At 31.6% G+C, this 18,507-nt stretch overlaps 2 protein-coding genes across 2 annotated transcripts; one reads left to right on the forward strand and one right to left on the reverse strand.

Annotated features, from left to right (window-relative positions):
- Nucleotides 1-1,925: 1,925 nt before the first annotated feature.
- On the reverse strand, nucleotides 1,926-2,828 carry LOC137821617 (uncharacterized). Its single transcript, XM_068626298.1, has 2 exons — nucleotides 2,457-2,828; nucleotides 1,926-2,263 (listed from the first exon to the last, which is right to left on the reverse strand). The coding sequence occupies exons 1-2, from the start codon at nucleotides 2,641-2,643 to the stop codon at nucleotides 2,142-2,144; spliced, it is 309 nt and encodes a 102-aa protein (XP_068482399.1). The 5' UTR covers nucleotides 2,644-2,828; the 3' UTR covers nucleotides 1,926-2,141.
- Nucleotides 2,829-5,350: 2,522 nt separating this feature from the next.
- LOC137821851 (putative disease resistance protein At1g50180) lies at nucleotides 5,351-9,423 on the forward strand. The gene is made up of 2 exons (XM_068626628.1): nucleotides 5,351-6,765; nucleotides 7,561-9,423. The coding sequence occupies exons 1-2, from the start codon at nucleotides 5,724-5,726 to the stop codon at nucleotides 9,270-9,272; spliced, it is 2,754 nt and encodes a 917-aa protein (XP_068482729.1). The 5' UTR covers nucleotides 5,351-5,723; the 3' UTR covers nucleotides 9,273-9,423.
- Nucleotides 9,424-18,507: the final 9,084 nt, after the last annotated feature.

Raw genomic sequence — 18,507 nt, forward strand, 5'->3', positions numbered from 1 at the left:
GTAGCCCTTTTAAAATATAAATTTGGTTTTAATTATTATAAAATATTTTGTTATCTTTACCAAGTTTGATATCACTAATTTTAATCTTTAAATATCCATTTTAAAATAAATAAATAAATAAAATATATTTTATAAATTTTAAAAATAAATTACAAGTACTAAATTCATATTTAACCAAAAAAAAGAAAAGAAAATACTCTTATAAATAACTAGAGAAATGCTAGGACCAAAGACTGAACAAGGAAACCTATAAACATTAATGCAATAATAGGTAAAGGAGAAAACATATTAAATCCAACACCTAAACTAATACAAATTATAAGAATTAAAATTTTCTTTAAACAGAAAAAAGGAGTTACAATCTCATGCACCCTTTATTTTATTTTTCTTTCAATCATCAAGGGTCTCTGAGATTCATGCTATGTGAAACTGGCACTAGTATATTGATAATGTGAAAAGCTGAATCTGTGCAGAAGAATTGAAAGTACTCCACCATAGCTGAACAAAACACAACCACAATGACAGAGTTTTCCACTTCTGTTGTAAATAGTTTTAAGAAAAATAACTTACCACTGCCATAACAAAAGTTCAATACCACATTCAATTGCTTTCTACAAACTTCAAAGTATCCTAGTCTAATGGTCTCAGACATTCCTATGTCACTTGCACAGCACACAAAATCAAAGCATAATCGCATAGCTGTGATGCACCCACTAAGGTAAGTATCAATTCTGGTACTTTGATATCATCGTCACCCTTTCTATATAGATCAAATAAGCAATAATTGAGATGCTAAAATTCTAAGGTTCTGTCCAAAGGGCAACAGCTATAATGAAATTCAACAGATTGCCTAAACTCCTTTGGTATTTCAAATCCCAAATTTAATACAGAAAGGCTAATCATTTCCTTAGTAATAATACCCTTTAGCTATGAAAAACTAATATGGCTACAACTACAATACAATTATGTATATACAGGGAATTACAAGTCTTGGATTGGATCCTCTTTGTGTTAGTTAGAAAATCAGTTTTCACAGTTCCCATTAAAAAGCATATGTTCTAAATGTAGTTCAAATTGATTCAAGAACACATCTTGATCACATCTCATGATTCAGAATCAATTCTACCAAATTCTAGATCAAAGAGGCACTTAACCATCTGTTTGCTAGTTAGTTCTTTTAGTAGCAGATTTGCCCGGGGCAAATATGACGTACATGACGGAGAGATTGGTGCCACAATAAATCATAAACAAAGGAATGATCCAAGATGGAAAACTCTGAAAAAGGAAAGGATTGTAAATGTTTTTCTCTCAACATCAAGCCAAAAATGCAAATACACCCCAGCCCCCACAATATCTGTTTTTTCATAGCTGATGATGATCTTGTTTAACAATATTCATAAAGAATATGAAAACAACAATGAAGTTAGACTCAATGGCAACTTGAGCTTCATATAAGCACCTAATATCAATCATTGCTATCTGCAATGTAAGTAATTAAATCCAATATTCTGCCAAGGTCTCAAACTAGTTGCCAAGCACAACCTTGTCTGAATTGTAACAGAATCTATCAGTTAGGCCGCTATAAAAGACGTATCAATCATACATTGATGAATGATAAAGAAGCATATGCATTATAGGTTGCCACATCCATTAACTGAACCTCTACCCTAGTATCAAAGGGCAGAAGATGCCTTAAGAACCCATTACAAAGAATACAAAGTAGTAGAAAAGAAAAAGAAGCAGGTGATGATAGGAAATTCCCATAACTCAGTTCACTTCCAGACCAGTTGATGTGGCGGTAACTACCAAGTTAGCGCAGAAAACAGTAAACAAACCCTCAAATCGTGCTTCTACTACTAATTCTAGTAATATAATCATACATAAAATCAGTATACCCGTATTCACCAATGGAAGGCAAAAAGAGATTTAATAGTAGGAAAATTTACACTAAAGAAAACAATTTCAACCATATAAAGTGGCAGTATATGATATAGAGCAACTACAAAAGTACAATCTGAACACTCATCATTTGTCAGCAAAGGAAAAAAAAACACAAGAAAGAAAGATTATAGAGCACAACCAGGGAATATCTGTACATGAGGAGGCTAGTTGAACCTATGAGACATATCTAGCTAGTAGAGCTACACGGGGGGTATGTTAGAGAAAGAGAACCCTTTGTATCCCTTGTAAGCATAATACGCAATCCTCGTGTAGTAGGAACCCGGTATGAACAAGATTACTCCAAGTATTGCAAAGAAGACCCCTATAAAACATTCAAACAAAACCCAAAATCAACAAAAATTAAAAAACAAAAACCATTCCCTTTTCAAAATACTGCCAAAAAGTTTATAACTTTAGCAGATATCTTCAATTTCCCAGCTACCCAGTTGCAATTAGTGATCCCTAATTTCAAAATTGACATTTTTTTTCCCTTAAAATCACTTATTTTTTGTTACCGTGAGCAGTGTCGCCGCCGACATGGTTGTAGGCCATGAGGGAACCGATGATGATGCCGAGGAGGCCACAGACGAGGAGGGAGACGGCAAGGGCGATCTCCTTGATGGGGGGTTTGTTGTTGACGGTGTACGAGGTTCCCATCATGATATCCTCGTCCGAAATCGAGAAAGCGTGATCCACGTACATTGTTACAATCTGTGTTGTTGGATCAGGGAAAGAAGAAGAGGGTTGAGACGGTGGTGGAAGGATGAAAGATTCAGCTTTTGCTTGCACTTGAATTGAAGAGAGTAAAAAAGTTGGGTGTTGTTGTTGAAAGGGAGATTTTAGAATTGACTATGGATTATTCAGAAAGGTCGTTCGTTTGATTACGTCTTCTCTAATCTAATCTAAGCTCAAAACAAGCCAACAGTCCAAGGTTTCTTCTACACCTGATCTTTGATTCTTTATTCATTTTATGTTTATCTTCAATCTTGCAAGTTAATTTATCTCATGTTTTTTACTATTTCATGAAATAAAAATATATTTTAAAAATTACTTTCGATCATATTTATTGGAAATAATGGTCAAATTTAAACATAAATATATTTTAAATTATAATATTAAATAAGATTTGTGTTGGGTTAATTTTTTTATTCATAGAAGTATAATGAAATATTCTACCTAGATGTGAGTTTTTATTGTTAATTTTAAACTTCCAAAAACTAGAGTTGTTATTTTCTTAGTTTCAAGGGCGTAATTTTCTAAGTTAGAATCCTCAACTTTTCTTAGTAAGATATTTTAATATTTGTTTCTTCGGTACGTCACATATGTAAAAAAATTATTATTTTAAATTATCTTTCTATTTACATGTTTGATTTTTATAAACTTTTTTCCATCTTTATTTAAAAGGATTTACATAATAATTTATGTAATTGGAGATTTTCTACGCTCTCTGGATATCACATAACTAGTAATTTAGATGTGGAGCAATCCACATGGTAAATATTTGTTTTAAATAACTAAAATTTATAATAAATCATTTAATGTATAGTATATTTATAGTTAAAAATCTAATAAATTAATATTTCAATATGTAAATTATATTATAAATTTACAATATATAATTTATATTTTGACACAATATTATTTTTAACTATTTTTTTAAATATTAAAACTAAAAAAAATATTATATCTAAAATAATTGGACACTCTTAATTTTGATTTTAAAAAATAAAATATATATTCAAGTAAAACATTATCTTATAAATATATATGTTGCCAATAAATTCAACTGGATTTCAAGAAAAAAAATTAGATTTACCTTTAACTATTTTAATTTTGTACAATATTATAAGGGTCATTATACAAAGAAAGAACATGATATCAACCAAAGAAATGAAAAATTTACTTTTTTTAGAACTCTTCATTGCTTATCTCTATCTATGAGAGTTTGGAGGGTCAATGTTTAATCACTTAAGATAAATGTTTGTCACTTGCATGTGATAATTCAATTCTTCTAACCTTATGTTAAGTACATAATTAGATAAGTAATCAAAAAATTAGAAATTAAAAATTAAGATTATCTTAAATGAATAACAAGGGGTCTATACAAGAGTCCATTAAAGTATTTTGAATAACATTATTCATTTATTACCTATCTCATTTAACCTAAGTATAATTACATATATCTCACTCATTATTCAAGTTCTAGAAAGAGAATTTCTCGACATAAGATAAAAACATCACACTAAAAAAAAAACATATCAACACATAAAATAGTACATTTAGGATTTTGTAAAGTTCATCTTAACTTTCGCAAGAATATATATTATTTAAAGATAATAATTTATAAACTAATTTATAATGAGACAAAAATGGAATAGACAAGTTTGAAAAACTTATTTATTCAAAGAAGACATTCGATATAAATTAGTATATTGTTTATATATATAAATTAGTATGAATGAGTCTATCTCCTTGTATGCAAGTTTTCTAAACAAGGAAGGTAGGAAACAAAAAAGCTAAATAAGTTTGTAGTAGTTATGATTTGATAAACATAAGTGAAATGAAGGAACTCATGCAACTTTATCTTAGGATATTTGAACTGAATTATATGTAGAGAAGATTTGGTAGGTAGATTAATAATATGTATTGGAAGATTCTATTTAAGTTAGAATTGTTGAGTCAAAAGTGATATGATCACTAGTCCCATTATCCAAAATCTAAGGCTTACCAAAGAGAAACAAACGTGTAACATTTGTATAAGAATCTTCTTATGGTATCATTTTATAACATTATATTTAATGCACAAATAATTGAAGTTGTTATTGTACAAGAATGCAAGAAAAACTGAAAAGAGGACAATAAGGTTAGAATTTTTGTGTTATCTTTCTATTGGTTGATAACAATATTACACCATCAAGTAGTGAGACATGATTTATTTTGATATACTTAAAAATATCACATCCTTTAGACATTGTGATAAGAATAATTTATAAATATTTTTTTCAGTTAACCCATCAATACTTCTTTTCAAGACAAATAGTGACAAGAGTGGAAATTAAAAAAAAAACAATACTTTTAATATAATATAGTAATACTCACATTATTTATTTATCTAATTTCTCTAAAATTACATCATACTTTGATTACCAATCTTTCTGTATATATAACCTTAAACTTTTCAGTAAATAAAAAAGTCTAACACCAAGTTATTTATTACTATTATTTTTAGTGATATCTTCTCTTTTAATTACGATTTTTTTATTTATAATATTTTATTAATTAGATTGAGTTTAGTTCAATTTTGAATCAATGATTTGTTGACACACAGAGTGTTCACATGCTGACAAAAAAACAGTGTTCACACCACACACACATATATATATATATATATTAGTTCTATTTCCAATTTATTTCGGGGAAGGTGCATCTACATTTTCTGCACCTTCTTGTTGAAAAATCAAACAACTTTTCAGTCCAAATTGACAACTTATGGCTTCAGCTTAATACTTTAAAGTGGTGATGGATAGAATTGGGAAGGCAAAATTTATTGCATGTTTTGGATGCCAATGGTATAACCCTAATAATGCATAATTTCTGGCCAAATGTTTTGGTCAGTTACTGCAACAAGTCATTGCCAAAGTCAACCCTCTAGTGGTTGCCTTGATTGTTCTCTTCTCTTTGTGAAATATACAGCAGTAGCAGTGTACAAGTTTGAGAGTTAGCAAAAGGGTTTTGATTAATCAGGAAAAGCTTTTTGTTTGGGGAAAGAAGAGCAACCTTGAATGATGGCTCAGGCTATAGTGAACTTCATAGTGCAAAGTCTTGGTGATTTGCTCATTCAAGAAGCAGTGTTCCTTTATGGGGTTGAAGACCAAGTGTTGCTGCTGCAAACTGAATTGAGGCTGATGCGGTCTTACTTGCAAGATGCAGATAGAAGGCAAGATGAAAATGAAAGCCTAAGGAGTTGGATTTCAGAAATCAGAGAAGCTGCTTATGATTCTGATGATGTCATTGAGTCATACGCCTTCAGAGAGGCCTCAAGAAGAAATTTGCCAGGTCTGTCAAATCTCATCACAAGGTATGCTTCAATCATCAACCGATTTATAGAAATCCACATGGTGGGATCTCATGTTAAAAATGTCATAGCTAGGATTTCTAGTCTCACAAGGAGTCTTAAAACCTATGGCATACAACAAGGAGAGGCCTCAAATTCTATGTATGAGAGACAAACTTTGAGGAGGTCTTATTCACATGTCATTGAAGAGGACATCATTGGTGTTGACGATGATGTCAAGATTTTGGAGTCATGTTTGGTCGACCCCAGCAAAAGGTATAGAGTAATAGCCATTTGTGGGATGGGGGGATTGGGGAAGACAACATTGGCAAAGAAGGTTTACCATAGTGTTGATGTGAGGAACAAGTTTGATAGCTTGGCTTGGGCTTACATATCACAGCATTGCCAAGCAAGGGATGTTTGGATAGGAATTTTGTTTAGGCTGATCTCTCCTTCCCAAGAGCAAAGACAGGAAATTGAGAATATGAGAGACGAGGAGCTTGCAAGGATGCTTTACCAAGTTCAAGTGGAGAAATGTTGCTTAGTGGTCCTTGATGATATTTGGAATGCAGACACATGGAACAAACTGAAGCCGGCTTTCCCTCAAGGACTATCAGAAGTTGGTAGCAAAATATTGCTAACTTCTCGAAACATTGATGTTGCATTCCAGATGGATCCTAGTTGTTATCTTCACACACCAAAATGTTTGAATGAAGTTGATAGCTGGGAGTTGTTCCAAAAGAAGGCATTTCCAAAAATTGTTGATCCAGGTATGTAGATTTGTGTTATCCTCTTCCTATAATGCACTCCCAATTATCAACATTATTCACAATGCAGTTGTTTACCACATTGATTAACTTGCCAGTCTAAATCTTTTAGAGCTTAGAACTTGACATTCTTTCTGGTAATTGATGAGGATGCAGAGTGAAAATTTAATTCTATCCATAGTGTTAGTTCATAAAAGCCCTCAAAACAAAAGATATGAAAAGAGAATTGAGAGATTTTTATTGTGCATAATTTCAATTTTTTAACTAGGAAAAATTAGTTATCCAACCCTGTTTATGACCTCTAGAAATTTTCTTTCCATGCTGCAGAAAGGGGGAAGTCATAAGTTGAAATTCATAAAGCAAAATTTCACTAGTCATCATTGAATTTTAGAATATGGTTAACTTTCTGCCATATAAACTTTAGAATTTCAATTGTTTTCTAGTTGTATCTGCCTTGACTATTATCTGTTCTTCACTTCCCCTAAATGAATAGATTTTTCAGTTTCTGTGTATTGCTACAAGTTCAACAAACTTATATGCTCTTTTTTTCTCTGGCTGAAAGTTCAACCATGTCATTTACTTCACATGTTTGTTAGCTAACATACATGAGATGACTAGAGTACTTGATCATTGCAATTATTTTTGTGACCTTCGATTATCTACCAAAGAACAAAATATAGGATTTTCACATGGAAATGAAATACAAACCCTTGTATAATTCATGTAAGAGGTTTAACAATTCCTCCAAGTTGGAACTATTCAATTCATGTTACAATTTTCTGTTCTTTTTTGGCACAGACTACAGAGAGAAGGAGAAGTTGGGAAGGGAAATGGTTGGAAGATGTGGAGGTTTACCATTGGCCATCATTGTTCTTGGAGGACTGCTAGCATCAAAGCCTACATTCTATGAATGGGACATTGTGTACAAGAACATCAACACATATTTGAGGAAAGCAAACGGCCAAGAACAACGCTTAGGAGAGGTGTTGGCATTGAGCTATTACGAATTACCATACCAGCTGAAGCCATGCTTCCTACACTTGGCTCATTTCCCTGAAAACTTAGAGATACCAACAAAGAAACTAATTAGAATATGGGTGGCAGAGGGTATTATATCTTTGGCTCACAATGAAGGAGAAGGTGAAGAAGCTCTTGAGGATGTGGCACAACGTTACTTGACTGAGCTAGTGGAGAGGTGCATGATTCAGGTAGTTGAAAAGAGTTCATCAGGGAGAATTAGAACTTGCCAAATGCACAACCTCATGAGGGAACTTTGTGTAGAGAAGGCATATCAGGAAAACTTTCTTTTGGAGATCAATTCCCGGAATGTAGATGAAACTAGAGGGACATCAAGAGCAAGGTCAGTGGGAAAAGTTCGCAGGATTGCCTTGTGTTTGGATCAAGATGTTGATAGGTTCTTCCCTTCACACCTGAAAAGCCACCACCATTTAAGGTCTCTTCTTTGCTTCCATGAAAAGACAGCTAGGCTAAAAGAATGGGGATTGATGAAGTCATTTTTCAAAAAATGTAGGTTACTCAGAGTCTTGAACTTGGAAGGCATACAGGGTCTGGGAGGGAAGTTGCCAAAAGAAATTGGCTACTTGATCCATCTAAGGTTTCTCAGTCTAAGAAATACAAAAATTGATGAGTTGCCCACATCAATAGGTAATTTAAAATGCTTGATGACCCTGGATCTTCTAACAGGGAATTCAACTGTGCAAATACCAAATGTCATAGGTAACATGCAAAAAATGAGACATTTATATCTACCAGAGTGTTGTGGTTATAGCATTGAAAGGTGGCAACTGGGCAACCTCAAAAACTTGCAGACCCTGATTAACTTCCCTGCAGAAAAGTGTCATGTAAAAGATCTCATGAAATTAACCAATTTGAGAAAATTAGTGATAGATGATCCTAACTTTGGAGGTATCTTTAGGTATCCTAATGTGCAATTCAGTCACCTAGAGTCATTGTTTTTTGTTAGTTATGAAGATACATCAATTGTCCATGTTGCATTAGGATGTCCCAATCTTTACAAACTGCACATAGAAGGGCCTATAAAGAATTTTCCTGAACCCCACCAACTTTCTTCCAAGCTTCAGAAGCTAAAGTTGATGGGTTCTGGACTTGTTGTAGATCCAATGCCAACATTAGAAAAGCTTCCCAATTTAAGGTTGCTTGAGCTGCAACCAGATTCATTCATAGGAAAGCAACTACATTGTTCCAGCCTAGGCTTTGCTCAGCTCAAGTCTCTGGTTATCCATGATTTGTCCAATCTTGAGGAGTGGAAGTTGGATAAAGGAGCCATGCCTTGTCTCAGAGAACTCAAGATTGAAAATTGCACCAAGCTTGAGGAGGTTCCAGATGGGCTCAGATTTCTTACCACTCTTCAGCATTTGGAGATCAAATCAATGTTTGCAGCATTCAGAACCAAACTTGAAAAAGGAGGAGAGGATCATTACAAAATCCAACATGTGCCAACTGTGGTTTTTTGTTATTGTGACTATTAGGTTGGCATTGATTATGTTAATCATTCCATTATAATCTTTGTCTAAACATACTTATGCAAGAACAAATATAGGGTACAAATATAATGGCTAAAGTATCACACTGATTTTAAATTTTTAGTAAACCAAAGATATAATTTTATGACCAATACAATATGAGGTATATCTCACATACTACCTAACACTTTTTTAAATAAATACTAGGTTTTTAACCTGTGCATAGGGAAGGAAAAGATATATTATTAATATATTAATAAATAAATAAATAAATTATAAAGTAAATATTAATGTATAAGAAATAAAATCAGTATATACAAATAAATAAAAAATTAAATATATTAAAATTAATTAAAATTAATATAAACAATGCATGAACATAAATACTTCACCGTAATAAATTGTTCAAGTTGTTAATATATTTAATTTTCTATTTTAAATTATTGGGCTTTGTTTGTTTGGCCAAATTTTCTTTTTCTGTTTCAGCTAGGTCTTAATCTTTTTCTTATATATACACCATGTATTTTACTCTCTAATATACAAGTGAATAAAAAAAAAATTTATATTTATTTTTCTCTACAATTAGGGTTCATCAAAACCTCTCTTTCTTCATTACGATTACGTGCGATTACGTACGCTACATTAAAACATCACATCAGACAAGGAATATTCATCTCCATAATATGGTATCAGAGCTCTTCGAATGAAGAATTCTGCTGCGCTTCTCTCTGATTTTTATTTCCCTCTTTGCTGTTCTTGGTTATTTTTTTTCTGTTCTCTTTCAAAATCTTGATTGGTTTTAAAAATCTTTTAGGCAATGTTTAATGAAAACCCTAGTCTTCATAGTCTTAATAGTAGTCACACTATTACATGCAAATTTTTGTGGTAAATATGGTCATACTGAGACTGTTTGTTTTTGCAAAGTGGGTTTTCCTTCTAGCAATGTTAAAACCTCAGTTTTCTTTTACTAGAAAAGTCTGCACTTTTTGTAATCTTCTTGGCCACACTGTCGACACCTGTTATAAAAAGCATGGGTTCCCTCCTGGCTACAAATTCACCAATTTGACATCCCAAGCCAATAATAGGATTACTACTGACACTTTTTCTGAGCTTTTTTCTAAAGAACAGGATGTAAAGGGGATTCAACTTACATCAAAACAGTGACAATTCCTTACCAACATTTTGCGTAAGCAAAACCTTGAGGATCCTGCCCCTCACACTCAAATTAATCAAGTCGGCACCATCTCTACGGATGAAATCCCCAATACTGAGCATTCTTCAACAGGTAAGTTTCTCTCTTCACTATCTTCTATAAAAGAATCTTGGATTATTGATTCTGGTGCCACTGATCATGTTTGTCACAATTTGAACGTTTTTACTACTTATACTAAAATTAAACATGTCTTAATTAGTCTTCCAAATGGCCAAACTGTTTATGCCACATATTCTGGTTTAGTACGTTTTTCTGATAAGTTTTATTTGTCTGATGTGTTATACGTGCCTCATTTTCAATTAAATTTAATATCTGTTTCTAAACTCACACACCAACTTAAATGCACTTTAACTTTCACTTCAACCCACTGCATTATACAAGACAATCTCACCCAAGAGAGGATTGATACAGTTAAAGCCACTGCTGGCTTGTACCTTGTCACTACCTTGCCTGCTTCTAGTCATTCTAAACCGCATTGTTTTGCTCCTTTTATTAATTATAATATCATAGACAAAACACTATGGCATTATAGACTAGGACACCCTTCACATGAAAGATTACATGTCTTAAGCAAACAATACTCTTTTATTACTGTTGATACTCATCATGTATGTGACACTTGTAGTCGTGCAAAACAGAGAAAACTTCCTTTCACTTTAAGTAATATTGTTACCTCTGCTATTTTTGATCTTGTACACTTTGATATTTGGAGACCATGTTCCATAATTTCTATGCAAGGTTTTCGTTATTTCTTGACTATTGTTGATGATTACTCGCGTTATACTTGGGTTATTTTGCTGCATAACAAATCTGAAGTGCGTCAGCACATCATTAACTTCACTGTTTTCGTTCAAAATCATTTCAAAACTAATATCAAAATGATTCGTACTGACAATGGTGTTGAGTTTGCTATGTCAAATTTTTATGCTTCAAAGGGAATTATACATCAAAAATCTTGTGTTGAAACACCACAACAAAAATGGCATTGTAGAACCTAAACATTAACACATACTAAATGTAACCCGGACTTTACTTTTTCAAGCAAATTTTCCTCCTATTTTTTGGGAATTTGCTGTAAATCATGTTGTTTTCTTAATAAATGCTATTCCTACTCCATTACTTAATAACATCACTCCTCATGAAAAGTTGTTTGGAAAACCATATGACATTTCCTTTCTAAAAGAGTTTGGTTGTCTATGTTATTCTAGTACCATTATTGCACATAGGAAAAAATTAGATGATAGATCTATCAAAGGTATTTTTCTTGGCTTCCCGCAAAATACAGAAGGTTATATTATCTTAAATTTAAAGTTTCATAGCATAGAGATATCAAGACATGTAATCTTTCATGAAAACCACTTTCCATATAAATTGGACAGTGGCTTGCCTAAGGACCCTAACACTTTATCTCTCCCTATTTCTAATGCATATAATTCTGCTTTTGATTTTTTTTATGATACTGCACCTCCTGTCGAGCCATGTGCCTCTACTTCTGCACCCAATATTGTCCCTCCACCAGCCTCATTATCCTATGATCTTCCAACAAATAGTGCCTCTGCTCCTACATCCAACATTGCACCTCCATCAGAATTATCACCGCCTGCATCTCCAGGAAGCATCTCACCCCAATTTCCAAGAAGATAAGCTCGTCCTCACTGACAACCTGCCTATCTTGCAGATTTCCACACTACAACCAATACTGTAAGTAGTAGATATCCTATTCATAATTACTTGTCTTACAATTCCTTATCTTCCAATTTTAGAAATGTTATTTCCTCTATCAATTCTCATCCTGAACCTCAGACATATAACGAAGCCTCCAAACATGCTTCTTGGCAATCTGCCATGCAAGATGAGCTTCAAGCTCTTCTGCTAACAATACTTGGCAACTTAACCCTCTCCCTTCAGGAAAGAAAACTATTGGTTGTAAATGGGTATATAAAATCAAATACCATTCTGATGGCACTGTTGAGCGCCACAAAGCTAGAGTTGTTGCCAAAGGGTTCACCCAACTTGAAGGACTTGATTTCTTATACACTTTTGCACCTGTTGCTAAACTCACTACCCTCCGCCTTCTCCTTGCTATTGCCACTACCAAAAATTGGATTTTAAAACAACTTGATGTCAATAATGCATTTCTTCATGGTGATCTCCATGAAGAGGTATACATGACCCCCCCACCTGGCCTCTCTCTTCCTTCTCCCCAGCATGTTTGCAAGCTTCAACGGTCTTTGTATGGCCTTCGTCAAGCTGGTCGCCAATGGTACGCCAAACTTTCTACTTTTCTTTTATCAAATAATTACTCTATTTCTGTTGTTGATCACTCTCTTTTTCTTAAATATAATAATGATAAACTCACTGTTATTCTTGTTTATGTTGATGACTTGGTCTTAACTGGTGATGACACGGAGAAAATCAATACAATTACTGCATCCCTTCACCATCACTTCAAGATAAAAAATTTAGGTAATCTCACTTACTTTTTGGGACTGGAAATTGATCGCAACAATACTGGTCTTCATTTAAGTCAACGCAAGTATACTCTTGATCTCCTTCAAGAAACTGGCATGCTTGACTCTGCACCTGTGGCCACTCCTATGACTCACACCTCTCGTCTCTCTCCCGACCAAGGCTCACCTCTCGATGTTGATGCCACTTCCCAATACAGAAGACTCCTTGGACGTCTAATTTACTTAACCAACACGCGACCAGACATCGCCTTCGCTGTCCACAATTTAAGCCAATTCATATCTGCACCCACAATTCATCATCAACAAGCTGTCTCACGTCTTTTGCGTTACCTCAAGGGCCCCCCTGGTGAAGGACTATATTTTCTCACACTAGTTCACTTCACCTCTGTGGTTTTAGTGACTCTGACTGGCAACATGTTCTACCACATGCAAATCTGTCACTGGATATTCCATCTACTTAGGAGACTCCCTAATATCATGGAAATCAAAGAAGCAGCTCCTCTGAAGCCGAGTATAGAGCCCTTGCCACCACCACATGTGAGTTACAATGGTTGTCTTACCTCCTTCAGGATTTACATCTTCCTCTGTCCCAGCCTGCAACCCTGTAATGTGACAACAAATCTGCCTTTCAAATAGCTTCCAATCAAGTTTTTCATGAACGAACCAAGCACATCGAAATTGATTGCCACCTAGTTCGTGAAAAACTTAACTCTGGTCTCCTCAAACTACTGCCCATTACTTCTGCAATGCAAGTTGCTGACATATTCAGCAAGCCCCTTGCTTTCGCACAATTCTCTACTATCAAATTCAAGTTGAGCCTGACAAATATCTACTCCCCAGCTTGAAGGGGGTGTTAATATATTTAATTTTCTATTTTAAATTATTGGGCTTTGTTTGTTTGACCTAACTTTCCTTTTCTGTTTTAGCTAGGTCTTAATCTTTTTCTTATATATACACCATGTATTTTACTCTCTAATATACAAGTGAATAAAAGTTTCTTTTATATTTATTTTTCTCTACAATTAGGGTTCATCAAAACCTCTCTTTCTTCATTACGATTATGTGCGATTACGTACGCTACATTAAAGCATCACATCAGACAAGTAATATTCATCTCCATTTACTGTAATACAAGTATCAACAAACTGATACAAATTTTGAGGAAAATAACTAACAATAAACAATTATGTAAAAGAAAATTATCCTAAAAGACGAATAACTCAAATTTCATTATTTGGTAGGTTAACTTCTACTTAAAAAAAAATTATTAGCTTCTTTGAAATCATTTAACATACAAAAATTCTTTCATCCCGTTCCAAGTTTTGTTGATTTATTTGACACATTTTCTTTCAATATTTTCTATAAAAATATAATTTACATAATTAAATATATAAACGTGTAAATGTAAATAATAAATTAAATAAAAAATACAAAAAAATATTAATATATAAGATATAAACATTAGATATGCTAATAAATAAATAAAAACTAAACATACTAAAATTAATATAAATAATACATGAACACAAATAATATACATAAATAAATAAATAAATTGTTCAGGTATCAACAAACTAAAACAAATTTTGAGATAAGTAAGTAACAATAAATAGTTATGTAAAAAAGAACTCATCCTAAAAGCCGAATAACTCAAATTTCATTTGTTTGGTATGTTAATTTCTGCTTCAAAAACAATTTTACTGTCTTCTTTGAAGTCATTTAACCTTCAGAAATTCTTCCATCCCGCACCAATTTTTATTTATTTATTTGAGACGTTTTCTTCACTATTTTTGTATAAAAATATTTTATATAGTTATATATATATATAAATGTACATGTAAATGAGAAAATAAATAAAAAAATTACACAACAATATTAATATATAAGAAATAAACATCAATAAATGTGAATAAATAAAAAACCAAATATACTAAAATCAATATAAAATATCAAGTGATGAGAAGTTGAAAGAATTTTTTTGTATAATTGTTATGTATGTTTGATTGTAGAATTAGTTAAGCAATGGACCTAACTTTACTTATTTGATGTTCAAGTGTAAATAAAAAGTGCTTATAATAAATAAGATGAAAGTCTTTGATAAGTCATATTTTATACAAATTTCCCCAAAACATATTTTTTTTTATGTTATTTTAATTTCATTGGAGTTAAGGTTTTAGACCAATAGTTTTTTTTAAATGTATGAGATAGGTTTTGTTTGATTTTATTGTCTTAAATTTAAATGAGTTCATGGGATTAGAGTCTTGTCATACATAAATAGGGAGCATATGAGGTAGGACCTAATCGTATTACAATTAAATAAGTTATGTATATGCATAATCCCAAAAAACCATAATACCATCAAAATATGGCCTATCAACCATCACACAACCCCTCTATTCATCACCCCCCTCCACCCCAACTTTACAATTATAGATTGTCATGACCACAATTGTCAAGATTACACAAAATCGAACCAGAAAACTTTACACAAATATAGCCCAAACGACTTCAGTTCAAGCTATCAATATCCAACAAAAAAACCTTCTCTTTGCCCAATAGCTAAATAACAACTGTTTTAACCCTAAAAAATAATATATCGCTAAGTTGTGTATTGTTGTTGATAGTGAGCAAAATTGTGCAATGTTTACTTTGTCCCTGCATAACCTCTATTTGGTCCTTTCCCAACCATCAACACACAAAATAAAGCTCATGTAGTACAAGTCAAAGACATGGCATAGCATATCAACAAACACACATTCAAACATTTTGTCCCAATTAACTTGGACCATCAAAACCAATTTAAATTACCTAAAGGTTGACATAGATGTGTAAGGATTTAACACTCAATCATAATATAAAAAAAATTAAAAAGACATATTTTAGAGCACAACCAAGTCCATGTCTTTAGCTGGGCCAAGTAAAAAACTTCTTCTACATTCACCTTCCCTTATTTAAGAAAGACTCTATTTTTATGATCCCAGATACCCCAAATTACTCCAATGCATAACCCTTTCCATACCAGGTTCTACTTATAGTTAATATGAAAGAGATGAAATTATTCAAAATGACACCTGAGATCAACATATTTTACAAATCTTACACTTAATAGTTCCAACATTTACTCTAGACACTTCCTACAACGTTACATAAAAAAAAAATACTAAATAGATTTCTCATGATGTTCTTACTTTTCAATTAACCACTCCTTCTTTTCTATGTGCCTTTAAATTAAGTATTCATTATGTTTAAAGCAAAGTAATATATTGAAAGAATGAGCCTATTTAGTAAAACAATTTTAAAAATAAATATTTATTATATTTTCACTACAAGAAAATCATGAAATAAAAACCAATTTTAGAGACCAAAAGTAATTAGTTGTTATAGTGACTAAATTAGAAATCATTGTAAAAACTACAAAAAAAACTTTTGGTTTCTAAATTAGTTTATATTATTCTTAAATGGTTTTTAAATTGGTATCTAATTAGCTACCAAGATTTTTGCTACCAAATTTAGAATCTAATAATTGGTAGTTAAAACATTGGTATCTAATTAAATATCAATTTAGAAACTATTTAACAATAATAAAAACTAAGTTTAATCTCTAAAATAGTCTATAATTTACTCTAACAAGTAAATCATATATGTATTAAAAACATACGGGTAGTATATAAAAATAGATAATAACTCTTTTTAACCAAGATTTTTGCTACCAAATTTAGAATCTAAATAATTGGTAGTTGAAATTTTGGTAGCTAATTAGATATCAATTTAAAAACTAATTTAGAAGCCAATAATTTTTTTAGTCTTTAAAATGTTCTCTAATTTAGTCACTATAGTAACTAATTACTTTTTGTCTATAAAATTGATTTATATTTAATGACTTTCTTGTCCTATAAATAAATATATCTCTTTGTTTTTATTTTAAAATTATTCAATAACTTTAGTCATCTTTATAAAAATTATTTTAATTATATACTTCCTATATTTCTATTTTGAAGACTCAATTATCTAATTCATTATAATTAAAAAATATTAATATACTTAATAACAATAAATATACCAGAAATTTATATCTTTTCCTAAGACTCTTTTAGCAAATTTTTCAATTCAACATATTAATGTAAAAATATTATAAAGTGTTTTACAAAAATAATAAATATTATTTTTAATTTAGGTCTTGTGTATAAAAATAAAAAGAGTATTAATTTTTAATTTCTTGCCTGATGAGATATTCCAGAATTGAGAATCCCAATGTAGCAGGCTTCTGACATTTGTGAGTCTGCAAAATAAGAAGGAATGTATCACATCATTCTGCAAAAGTGCAAACTGACAGAAAAAATAAATTGATTCATTCAAAACTAATCAATTCTAATTTATGTGTTTTTTTTTAATTATTTTATTAAAAAAATGATATGGGTCGAACTTCTTTAAAGTTGGTAATATTCTCAGAAAGAAACTTTTTAAATATATTATCTGATATAAACATAAATTCTTTTTAATATTGAAAACCGTTATTATGATTTCAATTCACATGAAAGTATTGTATGAGTAAAAACCCTTGAATAGTTCATGTGTTTGTTGTTTCTTTAATACCATAATTTTAAAACCATTTTCAAATAGAATTTGAAAAGCTTTAGAACTGATAAAAAAAAATGTCATATTGAAACGAGAGAACAAAATCACAAGCGTCTAAAAAGAACTTTATGTAAGTTTTTTTTGGTCGTGTAACGCATCATAACATTCTTGGTTTTCCGAACCACTCAAACAACAAAAACAGCATATTCCTTTGGGTTTATGCCATGTTCCTTCCACAGAATTTCTTAGAACCATCTTTAGTTCTCATTTCACAAAAAATATTATTTGAATCTTGATTTTGTAAAATGTAGTTTATTTGTATTATTAAAAATTACAAAATTAATTCGTAACATAATATTTACACATATATAAATCATGAAATATCCATATCTTTATTCAATTTTCTTTTAAATTTAACACAATTTCATAAAATCAGACAAATGTTACATTTACTTATATATTATTATTACTATTATGGAATTAGTCGGATCTAGAACCTATGAAAAAACCTATAACGTGAAGCACCATATTTTGGAGTTACTATTGTGGGGGCAGTTTTCTTAACCATAAAGGAGTTTCTCAAATATACCAAAACTAACCATGGAAGCATTGGCAACACAGGACAATGGACCATGCCAAAAGTAGCAAAATCTGTTCAAATTTAGCAAACTGAATCCCAATATAATAACCCCAGATCCATTAGTGTCCAAAAATTGAACTCCTCTTAGGAGCTAGAGATAGATCTATCACAAACAATGATGTGTTTCATTACTGCTAAATGAATACAGTTAGATAGATGAGAAAGAAACATTGAACTCTTAGTCAAATTACAGAGCGACAAATGGAGTGTTGTAGGAAGAACTAGAAAATGAAAGAGGAAGAAACAATTGATATATATATGTACGAGGTGATAATTGAAGATGTAATTGAATGTATATGGGAAGGTGGCTAGCAAAGAGGTTGGTTGGGTGTGCGTAGGACG

Source organism: Phaseolus vulgaris, chromosome 9 (genome assembly GCF_000499845.2).
Source record: "Phaseolus vulgaris cultivar G19833 chromosome 9, P. vulgaris v2.0, whole genome shotgun sequence".
In the NCBI taxonomy this organism is placed as follows: domain Eukaryota; kingdom Viridiplantae; phylum Streptophyta; class Magnoliopsida; order Fabales; family Fabaceae; genus Phaseolus; species Phaseolus vulgaris.

What these genes read in the sequence shown, in the direction of transcription:
- LOC137821851 (XM_068626628.1), top strand. Translation starts at nt 5,724, where the DNA reads ATGATGGCTCAGGCTATAGTGAACTTCATAGTGCAAAGTCTTGGTGAT. An exon ending in TCCAAAAATTGTTGATCCAG is followed by an intron (nt 6,766 to 7,560) that starts GTATGTAGATTT and finishes TTTTTGGCACAG; the next exon opens with ACTACAGAGAGAAGGAGAAG.
- LOC137821617 (XM_068626298.1), bottom strand. Translation starts at nt 2,643, where the DNA reads ATGTACGTGGATCACGCTTTCTCGATTTCGGACGAGGATATCATGATG. An exon ending in CGGCGGCGACACTGCTCACG is followed by an intron (nt 2,264 to 2,456) that starts GTAACAAAAAAT and finishes AATGTTTTATAG; the next exon opens with GGGTCTTCTTTGCAATACTT.